At 57.6% G+C, this 16,488-nt stretch overlaps 1 protein-coding gene and 1 long non-coding RNA gene across 9 annotated transcripts; one reads left to right on the forward strand and one right to left on the reverse strand.

The window, feature by feature from the left end:
• Nucleotides 1–1,117: 1,117 nt before the first annotated feature.
• On the forward strand, nucleotides 1,118–14,252 carry Sema6c (semaphorin 6C). Of its 4 annotated transcripts, XM_059265832.1 has the most exons (21): nucleotides 1,118–1,373; nucleotides 3,286–3,335; nucleotides 4,105–4,193; nucleotides 5,016–5,184; nucleotides 7,811–7,925; nucleotides 8,223–8,286; nucleotides 8,441–8,497; nucleotides 8,826–8,927; nucleotides 9,112–9,202; nucleotides 9,380–9,499; nucleotides 9,648–9,736; nucleotides 10,002–10,219; nucleotides 10,467–10,598; nucleotides 10,857–11,009; nucleotides 11,176–11,349; nucleotides 11,617–11,763; nucleotides 12,055–12,132; nucleotides 12,213–12,268; nucleotides 12,421–12,465; nucleotides 12,660–12,755; nucleotides 13,142–14,252. In XM_059265832.1, exons 4-21 carry the CDS (start codon nucleotides 5,070–5,072, stop codon nucleotides 14,182–14,184), a joined length of 2,895 nt encoding a protein of 964 aa, XP_059121815.1. In that variant the 5' UTR covers nucleotides 1,118–1,373; nucleotides 3,286–3,335; nucleotides 4,105–4,193; nucleotides 5,016–5,069; the 3' UTR covers nucleotides 14,185–14,252. The 4 variants fall into 4 exon arrangements, with proteins under 4 accessions (XP_059121815.1, XP_059121818.1, XP_059121816.1 ...); XM_059265835.1 differs by lacking the exon at nucleotides 12,660–12,755; XM_059265833.1 differs by lacking the exon at nucleotides 4,105–4,193.
• LOC131913277 (uncharacterized) lies at nucleotides 7,404–13,417 on the reverse strand. 5 transcript variants are annotated; one of them, XR_009379856.1, is made up of 4 exons: nucleotides 10,912–13,417; nucleotides 10,442–10,493; nucleotides 9,643–9,770; nucleotides 7,404–9,527 (listed from the first exon to the last, which is right to left on the reverse strand). It is a non-coding gene; the product is annotated as an uncharacterized LOC131913277 (long non-coding RNA). The 5 variants fall into 5 exon arrangements; XR_009379855.1 differs by having other exon boundaries at nucleotides 7,404–8,884; nucleotides 9,372–9,527; nucleotides 10,442–13,417; XR_009379857.1 differs by having other exon boundaries at nucleotides 9,643–9,727; nucleotides 10,442–13,417.
• Nucleotides 14,253–16,488: the final 2,236 nt, after the last annotated feature.

A 16,488-nucleotide genomic window follows, 5' to 3' on the forward strand; every position in this document is an offset into this window, starting at 1 on the left:
AGACAACACTATCTGAGAATGTCAATGTCTCCCAGGCCACCTACATTCCTGGGAATTTTGAAAATATCTTTTGTCCCAGCCCCACGCAGGGAAAAATCTTAGCAGGCAAACCCAAGGTGGAAGCTAGGCAGTATTGTCTGAAGTAGCCTTATTCTTCCTCTTCATTGACATTCCTCAAATCAAAGGCTCTTTATTGGGGCGTGGGGACAAGGAGCAGTTCTGCCGTTTGGAGGGAGGGATGTCCAAAGGCCCTTTGAGGAGGTGGGACACATTAGTCTCGCATCTGTGGGGTTCGGGCAGCTGGTTACTCTCTCCCTCTCAGGTCTCTGTATTTCTCTGAATCAATTAGTCTTAGTCTCCACCTGGCTTTGAGTTTTAGCCCTCCTACCTGTCCTCCTGTCAAGTCAACCGTCCCTGACAGCTAGCCCCCTAGCTTCCAGGCTCCTTAGTTCCCGGTATGGTAACTCAAGGCCGACCTATTCTGTAGAGGTCGGATAGCAGGAGATGATGAACACATGATAAACCAGAGGACTCTTCGTTTCTCAGGCCTCCACCCCAAACTACATGCAGGCTTTCATATTGGGGTCAGGATGAACGTGAACCGGAGAAAGCATATGGGGATGCAAAAGGCACACACGGGCAGAAGCTTAGCAAGGAGAAATGAGGAGTGACTAAGCCGGGAGACTCCCTAGAGAGCAGGGTCGCCTAAGTCACTGATGGAAGTGAGGGAGGATCGCGCAGGCTCTGACAGCCCAGCCCAGCTGAGGCCCCCTGGTTTCCTGTCTCTCTTCTCAGGTTGTCCTCCTTCCTGTCTGTGACACTCTGTCCAGGGGTTCTTCTCTATCAGCCTGTCTCCGTCGGTGTGTGTCTCGTGTCCGCGTCTCAGCGACTGTCCGTGGGTCTTTCCATCTCGTGCCTGACTCTGGTCTCCAGCTCACCCTCTCCGCTTGGCTCTGGGTGGACCGTGCGCTCGGCGCCCCACCTCCCTGCAGTACTATTGGTGGAGAGGTGGCGGGAAGGCGGTGTCTAGACCGCCGCTGAGCGCTCTATTGGTCGCAGGGACCGAGAGGCGGGCCGGAGGCGGGTCCGGCCGGGAGGCGGGCGGGGCGGCTGGGGCCGAGCCCAGAGCTCCGGGCGGTCGCATTGTTTTCCTCCGCGGATCTGCGGCGGGAGTAGGGCTCCTACTCGGACCCAGGACTCTCGTAACCCGACAGCGCCCTGGAGCCTAAATCCGAGCACCATCCAGACGGGACGCTCGTCGCATCTCGCCCGAGCCCCAAACACGGATCGCGAACTCTGAGCGGCGCGGAGCTGGGGGCCTCCCGCTGCTCCCTGGATCTCGCTGACCCGGATCTCGGAGCAAGTACCCTGGGGTAGGGATGTAGCTGCAGGGAGGGGCAGGAGCGTCGCAAGAGGGGGTCAAGCTTCTGAGTGTCACGGGGACTCGAGTGGGTCCAGCACGCCTTGTGCCTGGCAGAGAAAGGGTCAGCGGACTTAGGGTGCGTGGAGGAGGAGGGGACCGTGGCCGAGCCTAGATGCAGAGCTGGGCGCAGGGTGTAGGCTTCTTTTCCGACTGGTCGCAATCGCGTCCCGCTAGATTAGGGGTCACGAAAGGGGGTATTTTCCCCCTTTTTTTTTCCTGAGGCGCGCATGATGCAGAGGGTGGAAAGCCCAGCATCTTGCCTCTCCCGCGGGAAACTGAGGCTCCAAGACCTATGGAGAAGTAGGACCTCTTGACACCCCTGCAGGGACAGGAAAGGGGACAAGTCGTTCTGGACTTTGGTGTCAGGGTTGCTTCTTCGTCCTTGTGCAGGCTGGAGTCTGAGCACTCCCGGGGGAAGGGTTGGCTTGGGCAGAGAGTCCAGGAGTGAGGCCGCGGAGAAGCATCAGTCCCCGCGCCCACCTCCACGCTTCACCTCACTCCTCCCGGGCTTTGTTAGACTGGGTCTCCCACGGAGGAGAGCGGGCCTGGCGACAGCATCCTAGCTCACCTACCCGCTCCGCGCCGGCCTAGGGCCCGCCCTCGGCGGCTCCCAGCCTCTGGCCCTGTTTCCCTGGTCTGGGAGACCCGCCTCCGTCCCCCAACCCCAAATCCCGTCCCCACTCGATCTGCCCCTGCAGGCCCCTCCAGCCCCTCCTCCCGCTAACGTGGCTCTGGGACCCGGTCCCGGTCCCGACGTTGCTACCCGCCCCTCCTCGGAGCCCCGGATCCAGTGAGGGGGAGACACGTCGAGCCCCTGGCCCCAGGCCCACCTCGCGCTAAGCGCTCGCGAAGCTCCAGACACCTGGTTTTATCCACGTTGGGGGGTGGGTCGGAGGGAGGGTAGGTACAAAGCCTGGGACTGAGGGGAAGGCTAGGGTGAACGGGTTTTGAGGCTCAGCACACTCCGAGCCTCCTGTGGAAGGTGGGCTGGGGCGGGCGACCATGCCTATGGCTTCCTGCTATTGTCCCCGGCCGGGCTCGCAATCCCTTCTCCAGCTCCTCTAGACACCGGCTATGACCTCGGCCACTCCCCAGAGGTGGCTGTCTGGCTAAGAGGAAAGAAGGGGGATGTTTCATCTTTCTATCAAGGGGAGGACCTGAACGGAGAAAGAGCGGCCAGGTCTCTCCTTGGGATTTCTCCAGGTCACGGCATGCCTGTCCCCAGGCCAGGGATTGGATGGGAGCCACCCAGATGTTGCTCCCCCAAACAGCTATGGGAAGCCCTCTTAAAGATGTATCCTACTTGAGTCTAGTGGGCCAAGGAAAAGGCCAACCAAGTGTTTTTAGAGGCTGGACTAACCCAGCTTAAAGTGAGCGTGTATGGGGGGTCCTTAGTGAGAGGTTAGGCGGGAGGGAGGCATGGTTTGCTCTCTGAGGAAGGAAGAAGGGATGGTGGTACTTGCTATCAGAGCATTTTGCCTGGAAATGAAGAGCATGCAAATGAGATGCAAATTAGCCTCTATTGTCCCTAGCTAGGGCGCTTTTGCAGGAAGGCTGTTGGATCCTGAAGGTTTTATCATGGGAGTGGTCATCAGGCCCCACAACTCCCAGACAACCCTTTTCCCAAGACTGGCCCTGCAGTTCTAGGAGTTTCTGGCTAAAGGCCAGCCGCTACCCTCCTATCTTCCGGTGCAAAGCCGTGCTCATTTTGTAACCAAACAAAATGCGTCCTCAATAGCATCTCCCCCACACTGGCTTCAACAGCTCTTCCCCAAATTTGCACATTTACTTTTAAAGGATGTGGTAAGGCAGATGTGATTTTTTTTTTTTCCTTTTTCTTTTTTCGTTCCTTCTTTTCTTAGATCAAAGGGCTCCTATCCCCCTTCGTCCCCCACAGGACCCACCACCCCAGGTAAGGAAGAGGCAGCAACCCCGGAGAGCAGGGGATAGGACCAGACTCCACCAGGGGTCAGGAGGGGGTGAGGGGGTCTGGATGTTCTCCACACCTGCCAGAGACCAAAGTTGTTTCCAGGGTGAAGATAGCAGTTGCCCAGGGCAACTTGAGGTAGGGCAGGTAGGAGAGCACAGATGACAAGGGGTGTCACTTTCTCTTCTCCCGGGAGTCTCAGCAACCGGAAACATGGGTTGGGGGAGGGAGGAAGACTTGACCTTTCAGTGGAGGGGTCCTTAGCTAGCTAACTGCTCTGCCTCTGGGGAAGGGGGGGGTCATCATTAGGTGTTTCTATCCCGTCCCTTCCTCCAGCTCTCTTGGGGCCCCACCTGACGTCAGCCTCCCCACCAGTGACGCTAGATGGGGCTTGGGTGGACACTTGGGTCCTGGCTTCAAGTGGTATTGTTGGCTAGGCGGAAGGGGGCTTGCCCAGAGTTTCCCCTTTAGAGGTCTTGGGATGGACCACTAAGGCTTGTGATCATCGGTCACAAAAGAAAGGACTCCTAGCTCCCTGAAGCTGACTAGTGGAGCCTCTTCAGCCCCTCACTTGAGTTTCAAGGGGAGGCAGGAAGCTTGTATGAACCGCTACGGTGGGTCCAGGCAGCGTCGGCTGGTGGGGAGGCTGATGGGCGGGAAGAGGACCTGTCCCCACGCCTTTCGCCATCTCCATCCTTTCTTGGACTTTGGGCTACAACTGCCTGTCATTGAATTATTTATATTTCAATTTCAGAGGCAGCCTGATGAGGGAAGAAGGGGAGAGCGGGCACGTTCAGCCATTTCTCCTCACCCGTCCTTTCTATCCTTCGCTCTGCATAGGGGGTGGGTCTGCTCTTCTCCCCTCATTGAGAACATGCATCGGCTCTTAGGAGCCAGGGAGGCAACAGGGGGCTCCGGGCTGGGAGGGGAGCACAGTGGTCGAGGAGACAGCTGCAGCCAGAGCTAAATTTAGCCTCTGATCTGGCTTTGATGCAGATTCATTTTTGGCTAAGACAGCCCCTCCATGAACACCCCATCCCCTCCCTCCCCCGGCTTCCTCCTCAGCAATGGGAATGGCCCCTGAAGTATGAGCTCAGGCCAGGTCAGTGACCCCTCGGGCTGTTTGTGCCTCTCCTTCTGTTCTTTCTCAGCCCTAGACAGGACCATGGCTGCCACACAGCTGCCTCTGCCTGGGCTCAGTGCCTGCATTACTCCCCGGGTGCTGTGGGGGTCTGTGAGGGGAGGGGAGAACAGACATGGTGCCCTCTCCCTCCTCCTAGTGCCAAGGAGTCACTATTTATAATTTTAAGGCTGCAGTGTCTAATTATAGTTGAGAAGGGGTTAGCATGAGGGGGGCCGGGAGGTGTCACCTACTGAATGCCCCACAGCCAGGCAGGAGAGAGGAGGAAAGGCTGGGGGGTGGGGCAGCGGATCTGTTCTGTCCTTACCTGGGGTCACACCGGCAGGCTTCACACTAACCAGTTCGGGCCAGTTGGCGAGGGAAGGACCTTGAGTGACAAGTGACAGCTGGCTGGGAGTGAGGCAGAGATGGTTCTTTGCCCCACCCCCCAGGGTCTTCTGGGGATAGACCTGGGGAGGAGTCTGCCTGTAACGAGGGTAGAGAGAACTCAGTCCCTCCCCCCACTTTTCTGTCTCCCCTTTCAGGGCCAGCATATGGGTGAGGGGGTACCCCCTGGGGCTTGAGCTGCCCCACACAGGATGCCCCGTGCCCCCCACTTCATGCCCTTGCTGCTGCTGCTGCTGCTGTCACTGCCCCATGCCCAGGCTGCCTTTCCCCAGGACCCCGTCCCTCTGTTGACCTCTGACCTGCACGGTGAGTACTCCACCCACTTGACCCTCTGTGGGGTGGGGGTGGTTGGGGGGGGTGGGGAGGGAGCAAGTAGAGAATGAGACCCCTGTGTGGGAGGCAAGGTGGAGGAATAAATGTTCCCAGCCTCCAAGAGAGTGGCCCAGGGAAGGGGACCAAACCGGTGGGGTGAGCCGGAACCACAGGTTTCTCATCCCTGGGTTTTGTTTCCTCATTCAGAGGTGGTGCTGCTAAGTGGCTAAAAAACGTGACCCTAGCTGAGCGAGGTGCACCATAACAGTTGAGGGAGGAGGACTGCCACAAGTTTGAGGACAGCCTGAGCTAGGTTGCGAGTTCCAGGCCAGCCGTGGTTACATGGCAAGACACTGTCTCAGTCGGACAAAGGAGCCTATAAGGAATGTAAAGTCTTCTTAGCCAGTCAAACCATTGCAGGTTTGAATCCCCACTCAGCTGCTCACTAGCCGTGTGACCGTGGTTAATGTTCTCTAACCTTTGCCTCAGTTTCCACATTTGTAAAAGGAAGCTATCATAATGCTCTACCTCATGGAGTTATTTAGAGATTAAGTGAGGTAATAGATTTCACACAAATGAGGCACGGTCCTGAGAAGACTGTCTGGCCCAAATTAAGCACTTTATACTTGTGTGTTATTCTTAGCGACAGAGTGAAGTCCTGTGTCAGTTCAGTGGTTCCCAACCTCTTACTATCCTCTCTACCCACCAGTGAGCCTGGGTCTCACCATGACAGAAACTGTAATCGCAGTCTTTCTGAGGAGAATCTTCACTTGTTTGGGTCTGTGTTATACATGTTGGATTTAGAGTAATTTTAGTTGGGCAATTGGGAGTGATTGTTGTGGGATAGTAAGAATAACAGCAAACTTGAGTCGGGTGGCCGCGCACACCTGTGATCCCAGGATCTCTGTGAGTTCGAGGCCAGCCTGGTCTACAGAGTGAGTTTCAAGACAGCGAGAACCGCACAGAGAGACCCTGTCTCAAAAAACAAAAACAAGACAAAACCAGCCACCTCTGCATCAGATGCTGTTCTCAGCACTCGGTTAGCGTTAAGTCAGCTTTGAGCCTGGGCTCCCCCTAAACACCAGTACCTGTGGCTTCCACGACCAGCCCAGGTGGACATGGAGTTGCTCAGAAGAGGGAGGAACCTGGAAGGGTGGAATGGTGAAGGATTGAGGGAGGGAAAAAAACCAAATGCTTTAGTTTTGTGGGTGTGTGTGTGTGTATGTGTGTGCGTGTGCGTGCTGGTGCTCTTGTGTGACAAGACTTCTGGGGAGACAACACTTGTCTACTCACCCAGATAGGGAGTCCACCGAAGTTCTCCATGAGACCAGGCTGGCCTCGAACTCAGAGATCCGCCTGTCTCTGCCTCCCGAGTGCTGGGATTAAAGGCGTGCGCCACCGCCGCCTGGCGTCCATGAGTTTTATTAGGGTTACTTACAGGAATATGGGTGAGGGGTCACTTACAGGAGCAGAAATGACTCACAGACAGCTGTATCACCAAAGCCCACCCCAGCATGAGTGACAGCTCCCAAAACTGGGAATCTGGAGCACAGCGCACAGCCTGCAGGCCGCTCAGCAGGTTGGAGCCTCCCTTCCAGGTCCTCAGCTGGTCCCTTCCAGGCAGCCTGGCTGGTTTCTGCTTCCTGCAGGCAGCTGGTCTGGTCTCAGAGGTTTTTCCCTCCTCCGACTCTTCTTTGCAGCTCAGCTTCACTTCCTCTGAGGGAGACTCTCAGCTTTTTATTGTTTACTCTGACAGGGAGGGACCTTAGTGAATCTGGTCAGTTTCGGGGAGTTCTTGAAGCTATTTTTCAGTTATTTATCTCCCCTGCAGGATGGAATGTTTTAATCCCATGGAGGCCAGAGGAGGTGGGTCTCCTGGAGTTGGAGCTAAAGGTGGTTGTGAGCTAACTGACGTGGGTGCTGGGAATTGAACTCTGGATCTCTGGAAGAGCAGTGCATGCTCTTAACTACTAAGCCATCTCCAGCCCCTTGAAAGGAACTTTCTAATACAGAGGTCATCCTAAGAAGGGGGCTCAACTCTGGAGCCAGACAGACTTGATATAAACCCTGCGGCCTGCCCCGTAGTCATGTAAATCCCTCCATGCACTAAGCCTTGAATTGAGGCCAGCGTGACTATAAGGTTAATATATTAAGCAAGGTAGATCATTCAAATAACTTACAGTGTCTGGTGAAAATGAAATGCTCAGTTGGAGTTGTTTTTGTATTTGTTTAACATTTATTTATTTGGGGTGAGTGCATATGTTATGGCATGTGAGTGAAAATTAAAGGATAACCTGGGGCATTGGTTCTCTGCTTCCGCTATTTGAACTCACGGAGTTGGGCTCGGCTACAAGTATCTTTACCCTCAGAGGTTTGTTTTTGAGACAGCCTCTGCCTCGTACACTGCCTGGTCCTTGCTAAGTAACCAAGGGCTGGCCTTAGCTCTCAGCAGTCTCCTGCCTCAGCCTTCCCATTGCTGATGTACACCACAATGCCTAGCTTCTGGTACTGTTTTTAGTAAGATGTTGGCCTCTCTTGTCTCCTGTTCTGTTCATGGCTGGGTTTTCTCTGGTAGGAAAGGGATTGGAAAGTGTGTATTATCTCAACTGCCATCCTCTAGGTACTTCTCCATTATCCTGGTTCCGGGGCCTGGAGGAGGATGCTGTGGCTGCAGAACTTGGGCTGGACTTTCAGCGATTCCTGACCTTGAACCGGACCTTGCTTGTGGCCGCCCGGTAAAATGGCCGAGGCACAGTTGTGGGGCAGACATGCATGCTCCTGGGCAGACATGGGACCTGCATGGCCACTGCAGCATCTTGCAGGGGACACATGCAGGTGCACAAGCCATGGGACATGGACATGCTTGGACCCAGAGAACAAATGCCAAGGCGTGGAGTAAGGGGGAGGCTAGGGAGCAGGAACTTTGTGTGGCTTGGCCCTGAGCAGGTGAACATGGGTAAGCAGGGGACTAAGGAGCTCAGGCAGGCAGGGTGCCTCGGCTCAGCTCTGACCCCTCCTTACCTACCCTTCAGGGATCACGTTTTCTCCTTCGATCTTCAAGCCCAAGAAGAAGGGGAGGGGCTGGTGCCCAACAAGGTGAGGGGCTGTATGCGAGGAGGTGCAGGCAGGGAGAAAAGCTGGGAAAGGTGTAATGGGGGTCCCATGGGTTGAAAAATGCACCTAAAAAGGAGTCCTAATGTGAGCAGGGGTCCTGGTTGCCCCTTGACCTCTCCTCTTTTTCTCTCTTCAGTTTCTGACATGGAGGAGCCAAGACATGGAGAACTGTGCTGTCCGGGGAAAGCTGACGGTGAGGAGTGGATATAACTGGAGGGAAGGCGAGGACTGCCTCCAGGGAGTGGGCCTCCACAACCATTCCTTACCCCCTTTTCCATCCCAGCCCAGAGGACAGAGGGAAGGAAAGAGGTCACACTTTTAGTTTCCTTTACACACCCCAGGAAAAAGAAAAGCAGGTTCAAAGATACCAAAGAACTTGGGGAACGCTAAGGGGCCAGGAAACAGCTTGAGACGTTAGCCATGTTGCTATGATGGCTCAGGACTGCTGACTACTGCCTTACTTCCTGTGACCCGACTCCAGCTCCAGGCCTGTCACTAACCGAGACTTCTGGGTTCTCTAGGACGAATGCTACAACTACATCCGTGTTCTTGTTCCCTGGGACTCGCAGACACTCCTTGCCTGTGGAACAAACTCGTTCAGCCCCATGTGCCGCAGTTATGGGGTACAGAGGAGGGCTGGGAGGAGATTCCAGTTTGGTGGGAAGAGGCAGGCATCTGGGGATGGGAGTGGGCGTGCTTGGAATGCCACAGTGCAGAAGGGGCTGGGAGGGAGGGGAGTGGGAATGGGCTGTGGGGCCACACTTCTAAGACCCCAAGGTTCCAGGAACCTGCGTCCTCTGCCCCCAGATAACTTCGCTGCAACAGGAGGGTGAGGAGCTGAGTGGGCAAGCTCGATGCCCCTTTGATGCCACCCAGTCAAATGTGGCCATCTTTGCAGGTGTGCACCTGGGCATGTGAAAAGCAGGCATATGGCTGGAAGGAGATCCTCTCCCAACTTGGTCTTTCCCCATGTCCTGAGTGGAGGGTAGTAGGGGCATGGAGGAAAGGCCCAAGTTGCTGTGTGGGTGCCCTGGTAAGAGACAGACCCTGAGCCTCCCAATCCTTACCCCTCCAGAGGGCAGTTTGTACTCAGCCACAGCAGCAGACTTCCAGGCCAGTGATGCTGTAGTTTACAGAAGTCTTGGACCGCAGCCCCCACTCCGTTCGGCCAAGTATGACTCCAAGTGGTTGCGAGGTCAGTCATCCTGGGGGTCAGACTATGCCTAGGGGTACACCAGGACTGTGTGGGTGCAGTTCGGTGTGTTCATGGATGGGTGGAAAGACAGTGTAGGGCATGAGTCTCTGAGCAGGTATGGATGTCCTTCCCTGTGCTCCTACCTTAGAGCCACACTTTGTCTATGCTTTGGAGCATGGAGACCATGTCTACTTCTTCTTCCGAGAGGTCTCTGTGGAGGATGCCCGGCTGGGGAGGGTAAGGAGTTGGGCACACGGGGTTCTTCTGGGTCCTAAGAACAGTTCTTGGCTCTAATCTCCAGAACAGATCCCTTGGACCCTGACCCCTCCCCACATCTGCGTAGCCTTCAACCCTCACCTACCATGGCTGGCCATAAACTGACCCACCGTACCATCCCCTTTCTCTGCTGTGACCCTTGTGTTTGCCTCTTGGCGCTCTTAACTCACGCCATGCATTACAACCAGCTGCCATGTGGCTCTCTCCTCTCCATATCTTCTCTCAGGTGCAGTTTTCCCGGGTAGCCCGGGTGTGTAAACGTGACAGGGGAGGCTCACCTCGGGCCTTGGACCGCCACTGGACATCCTTCCTTAAGCTGAGGCTCAACTGCTCTGTCCCTGGGGACTCTACCTTCTACTTTGACGTCTTACAGGCCTTAACTGGGCCTGTGAACCTGCATGGCCGCCCTGCCCTCTTTGGGGTCTTCACTACTCAGGCTAATAGGTTAGTACTAGGCTGTGTGATCTAGTTTCCTCCCCCAGCAACGTTCAGACTCCCCTTTCAGTGCCTACTGAGGAGGCTCCAAGCAAGGCCAGTTTGCTGTCCTGGCCACCTTTTCCCCCAGTGGATACCCTACCCACTAGTCTCTGCCTCTTAACATGGTGCACAAGGGGCAGCTACCACAGCCTCCCTGGCAGGGGCTGTGCAGTCCCTGTTGACGCCTACCTTGAGTCTCTTCTGGCTCCCTCAGCATCCCTGGGTCTGCAGTCTGCGCCTTCTACCTGGATGACATGGAGCGTGGGTTTGAGGGCAAGTTCAAGGAGCAGAGGAGTCTGGATGGGGCCTGGGCTCCTGTGTCTGAGGACAGAGTCCCCTCCCCCAGGTACCGGGATGGGGGTGGCTTTCACGGGGCGGAAGCAGTGCTTGTTCTTCACAGTGGGTTGTGAGGAGGGCTCAGGTCACTGTGCCCAGGGACAAGGCTAGCACTGGGTTGGACTGAGGGGCTGCAGCAGGAAAGGGAAGCCGTGTGTGTGTCTGCAGGGGAGTAGAGGTTACCAACCATGCTTGAGAGCAGGGGGCACATAGCGTAATTAACCCCCATTCTCTACCCTAAGGCTGCCCCTTCCCATGTGCCCACCAGGCCAGGGTCCTGTGCAGGTGTGGGTGGAGCTGCCTTGTTCTCCTCCTCTCAAGACCTACCTGATGATGTCCTGCTCTTCATCAAGGCACATCCACTGCTGGATCCCGCTGTGCCACCTGCCACCCACCAGCCTCTCCTCACTCTCACTAGCAGGTAATCACCGCCTCCCGCCCTCCGCCACACCCATCTTCCTCTGGTGGGGTCCACGGGATAAATCACGTTGGCGTGGGGGTGGGACTCGTGAAGGAGTAAGAGAGTGGGAACCAGGGCATCTGGGCTGTCTAGACGTGGTGTCCTCACCTGAAGCCTGTCGCCCCAGAGCCCTACTGACCCAGGTGGCTGTGGATGGCAAGGCCGGGCCCCACAGAAACACGACAGTCCTGTTTCTTGGCTCCAATGATGGGACGGTGCTGAAGGTGCTACCTCCAGGGGGACAGTCTCTGGGACCTGAGCCTATCATATTAGAAGAGATCGATGCCTACAGCCCTGCCCGGTGAGTTCTTTGTGGGGGCAGGTCCCCGCAGGGCAGAGGTGGGGGATGGGGATGGGGATGGGGGACTAGGTTGGGGGCTCCAGTGTTGGTCTGGCAGAATTAGAGGCCTGGAGGCAGGAAAAGGGTTTGGTGAGAAAGCTCCACTGTGTTGGGTAGGATGGTTCCATAGGTCGTGCTCGGGTGTTCTGTGCGCCGTCTCCACTAGGCACTTCGTCTCCACCATAGACTGTTCTGGAAAACAGTCTCGCTTTCTCCACCTCACGTTAGGTGCGGTGGGAAGCGCTCAGCCCGAGCTGCCCGGCGGATCATTGGGCTGGAGCTGGACACTGAGGGTCACAGGCTCTTTGTGGCCTTTCCTGGATGTATTGTCTACCTCCCACTCAGTCGCTGTGCCCGGCATGGGGCATGTCAGAGGTGAGCAGCCAAGGTCAGATGCCGCCTGGCTATGCTTCCTGGACTAGTGGGAGCACAGAAAAACCCCCAGGTCTTGAGGATAGCCAGGAAATGGAGATGGTGGAGGAGAGGCTGGGTACCTTGGGTAGTCTGAAATTGGGCAGCAACTATGGTCTGGAGCAGATTGGGATGGATGGATGGATGGAAATCTGGGGCTGGGAGTTTCTTGGAAGCCAGGGGGAGTAAAGAGGGAACGGAGTGGAATATGGTAAGGGGAAGGGCACCAGCCTCACACAACTCAGTTTCCCTTAGGAGCTGTCTGGGTTCTCAGGACCCATACTGTGGCTGGCATCGATTGAAAGGCTGTGTGACTATCAGGGGACCTGGTGGGTAAGTGAGGAGCCCCGGGACTCCTGAGGAGAGTGTCTGGCAAAGTGTAGAGCCACAGTGAGCACCCCGTTTCCTTCTAGGACTGATATGGATGTGACTGGGAACCAGGAATCCATGGAGCATGGTGACTGCCAAGGTAAACACAAGGGTCACAGCCGAAGTTGCCTATGGCTCTGATGGCTACCAACAACATCTCAGGCTTGGGCACCTGTTCTTCTCAGCATCTGTACCAGTTACCTCAGGTTTTCAGGAGCTTCCCCTTTCCTTCATTCTCACCCTGTCTCATAGATGGAGCTACTGGGAGCCAGTCCGGCCCTGGAGATTCTGCTTATGGTGAGTCTTCCGTCCTCAGTTTCTCTTTCCCTTGCTTAGCCCACACAACCAAATCTGTTTGGGCAGGCCAGCACCCTGAACAACCAGTGAGACACTGGAATTCTGGACTCCTGGGTTCCAAAGGGGAGGGGATTGGTGGTGTCAGGGGTGGAGAGCTTAAATCTCACTGGTTCTGACCTGGTCTCTGTTACCAGTGCTTCTGGGTCCTGGCCCTTCCCTTGAGATCCCCAGTTCCCCCAGTGATGCTCACCCAGGGCCCCAGTCTTCCACTCTTGGAGCTCACACGCAGGGTAAGGGGTTGCCTGGGAGGGAGAGTGCAGTGTGGAACTGCTGAGTCTCTGAGAGTTCTAAGCCGGGTGCTGATGGGTGTTTGATACCTACTAACACCTGTTTGGAACCTCCCTTCACCACAGCTGGACATCCCAGCCAGGGTCCTTCACGGGCAGTTTGGCAGATGTTCTTGGCATGGCTACAGGGGCTAAAACTGGGCAGGGGGTATCCCAGACCCGTGCTCTAGCCTGTGTGTTTAGGGATCCTGGAAAAATGACTCCTGAGACTGTGTGGAGTGAAGCTGAGCAGCAGCATGAGAACTTGCTGTGGGTCCCACCCGTGCCCGTTCTGTGCGCCGCCTACCCTGAAGCTGAGACGCCTCCCTCCCTCCCTTCTCGGTCGGCAGGCGTGCGCAGGGACCTTCCCCCATCTTCAGCCTCCCGCTCCATCCCCATCCCACTCCTCCTGGCCTGTGTGGCGGCGGCCTTCGCCCTGGGCGCCTCCGTCTCCGGCTTCTTGGTGTCCTGTGCTTGTCGTCGCGCGCACCGCCGTCGGAGCAAGGACATCGAGACCCCGGGGCTGCCGCGCCCCCTCTCCCTCCGCAGTCTGGCCCGGCTGCACGGTGGCGGTCCTGAGCCCCCGCCTCCGCCCAAGGATGGAGATGCCGCTGCGCCGCCGCCGCCGCCGCCACAGCTCTACACTACCTTCCTGCCTCCGCCCGAGGGCGGACCCCCGGGCCCGGAGCTGGCCTGCCTGCCCACCCCGGAGTCCACGCCCGAGCTGCCGGTGAAGCACCTCCGTGCCTCCGGGGGTCCGTGGGAGTGGAACCAGAACGGGAACAACGCCTCGGAGGGCCCGGGCCGTCCACGGGGCTGCAGTGCGGCGGGCGGGCCCGCGCCGCGCGTGCTGGTGAGGCCGCCCCCGCCGGGCTGCCCCGGGCAGGCGGTGGAGGTGACCACGCTGGAGGAACTGCTGCGCTACCTGCACGGCCCGCAGCCGCCCCGCAAGGGCGCCGACGCCCTCTCCCCGGCCGCGTTCGCCTCGCGGCCGCCCGCCCCGGAGCCCGGCGCGGCCCTGTTCGCGGACTCCAGCCCGCTGCCGCGGGACTGCGCGCCGCCGCTGAGGCTCGACGTGCCCCCCGAGGGCAAGCGCGCGGCTCCGGGCGGGCGGCCCGCCCTCTCGGCCCCGGCCCCGCGCCTGGGCGTCGGCCGCAGGCTGCCCTTCCCTACGCACCGCGCGCCCCCGGCCCTGCTCACGCGCGTCCCCTCGGGAGGCCCGGCCCGGTACTCCGGCGGGCCCGGGAGGCACCTCCTCTACCTGGGCCGGCCCGACGGCTACCGCGGCCGCTCCCTCAAGAGGGTGGACGTGAAGTCCCCGCTGTCCCCCAAGCCGCCCCTCGCCGCCTCGCCGCCGCAGCCCGCGCCGCACGGCGGCCATTTTAACTTCTGACGGAAGCTGCTCGCGCCCGTCCAGGCGCCGGCGGCCCGGGCCTGCTGCGGAGGCCGGCGGCCTCCCCGGGCTCCCCGTCGCGCCTCGGTTTATTTATTGACTTGTCGTCTTTCCCCGTGTCCTAGAGAGGCCCGGGGCTCGCCGCTCGGAGCGCCAGCGTTTCAGGGGACCTGGCCGCCTCCCCCTCCCCGCTCCCTTCCAGCCGTGCTGCCTTAACTCGCCGCTCCGGGCGCCCGCGGACTGGGCCCCGGGCGGGCCGGCCCGGGCTGGAGCCGCGCGCTCCCGTGTACGGAGTCCTCGGGCCTCGTGGGGCCGGGACGTGCCGCCTCCTACTGTGTAGGAGCCCCCGCTCCCCAATACGGCCGTGTGCCCCCCCAGCCGCTGCCCGACTCGCCTCGCGGTGCGGGAGGGAGAGGAGGGCCCTCGGGGGGCCGGCGCCCCTGAATGTCTGCCTCCGCTTCCCCTCGGCCCCCCCGAGTCTCTCCGGAGCCCTCGGCTCGGCAGCTGTCCCACCGGGGTTAATCAGGAAAGGTTTCCTGAAGGAGGCAAGCGAAGACGTGGTGTGTGGGGGATGAGCCAGGGCCCAGGAGAGCCGTGGTGCAGATTGGGGGTGCAGGGGAAGGCCCGCAGCAGGTTTCTGGATAGAGGGCAGGCACCTTTTCATGGCCTACACTATGGGGCTGGGGGAGGGAACTTTTGGAGAAATAAAACGAAGCTGCTGCGTGATTCTGATTTTCACATCAGCAACTCTTGTCCTAAAGAGAACTTGGCTTCAGGTGTTTGGGTCTCTTGAGCAAGTAGGCTGCAAAACAAAACCACAAACTGAACCGGCAGAAGATGAGCCCTGGCTGGAGAAAGGGTTTGCCTCGGCAGTTGGTTCCCCAGGGGGCACTTGCAGCTGCAGGCTAGCCCAGGGCTAGAGCGACTAACGTGTGTCCTTCTCGATGCTCTATTAGGCTGGCTGCAGATAGCTGCACAGTATCCTGAGCACCCACGGGAGGGATGACCCGGAACGCTGTCCCGCCCACCACCCTGGCGCTGGGAACCTTTAAGGCCTCCCGCGGGTGCGGGCTGCGCTCAAGGATTTGCAAATCCGAATTTGGCAGCCGCGTGGCGGCAGTAGCCGCCCCGCTCCAGCTCCAGGCCACTTCCCGTTGGCGCCTCCTAGAGGTCCGACCAAGCCTGCACCCGAATAAGCCCCCGGTTTGCTTACTACTGAGACTATTGGCCGATAGTTCTGGGTGTATTGTTTACCTCTTCACCTTTACCCTTGAGATCGCAACTCTGCCTTAAGCCTCCTTTCTCATCTGAAATAATAAGTTGAGAGGCTCGAGTACTATAATGTGCAAGTGGTTTGTGAAAGAAAGCGTGAAATGGTGGTTCCTCCCGTCTCACTAGTTGAGGCTGTGTATACCACATTTTGTGGTCTGTTTTTACTAGACACCTGCTTCCCTTTGAATTATAAATTCCACTTAGAGTTTCCCCCCCCCCCCAAGGTTTTTAACCCTCAATGTCTCTTAACACAGCTCAGTTAAGCTTAAGCTAATTGGTCCAGGGTCCTCCAGAATTGAACATCTCTTAGCTTATTGCTTTTTGTTGGGTTCACTTTATCCCTCCTTGGGGACTTGACTTAAGCTAAGATGCACCGGGGCTGTTGCTAGTATCTTAAACAGTGCTGGGGCACAAGGAAGAAGGGACACCTTTGTCAGTCACCTGGTTGTGTTAGTCTGTGAATGGGGCATGAAGATCATGAATTCTGGGCTATAGCTAGTCTCTCAAAAACTGAAGAGGGATAGCAAGATGATTCAGTGGGCAAAGTGTTTTCCTGGCAAGTCTGGCCGCCAGAAGCCGTGGTGTAAAGAACCAACCTTAAAGTTATTCTCAGATCTCCACGTGTGTGCCATCGGCACCCCCCCACACACACACACACACAAATCCTGAGAAGATGAGGGGGGCTGGGGATGTAGCTCTGTTCGCAGCACAGGGGAACATGAACGGACACAGAACCCTCAGTTCTGATCCAAGCACTCATACAACTGAGTAGCAGGTGCACGCCTGTAATTCCCACGCTCAGGAAGCTGAGGCAGGGTTACTGGGGGTGGACGGCAGCTTGGGCTGTGCGGTAAGATGGTATCCGGGAGGAAAGAAGGGAAAAAGCGCTGCAGTGTTGGTTCAAATACAGGTTTGAGACTGACCTAAGCTACGAGACCCCAGACCAACCCCAAAGGGAAAAAATATGGATGTAAAGAACTAAAACTGACCACCCAGCACTTGAGAGGCAGAGATGGGTAGAGCTCTGTGAGT

This window comes from Peromyscus eremicus, chromosome 6 (assembly GCF_949786415.1).
Source record: "Peromyscus eremicus chromosome 6, PerEre_H2_v1, whole genome shotgun sequence".
In the NCBI taxonomy this organism is placed as follows: Eukaryota; Metazoa; Chordata; class Mammalia; order Rodentia; family Cricetidae; genus Peromyscus; species Peromyscus eremicus.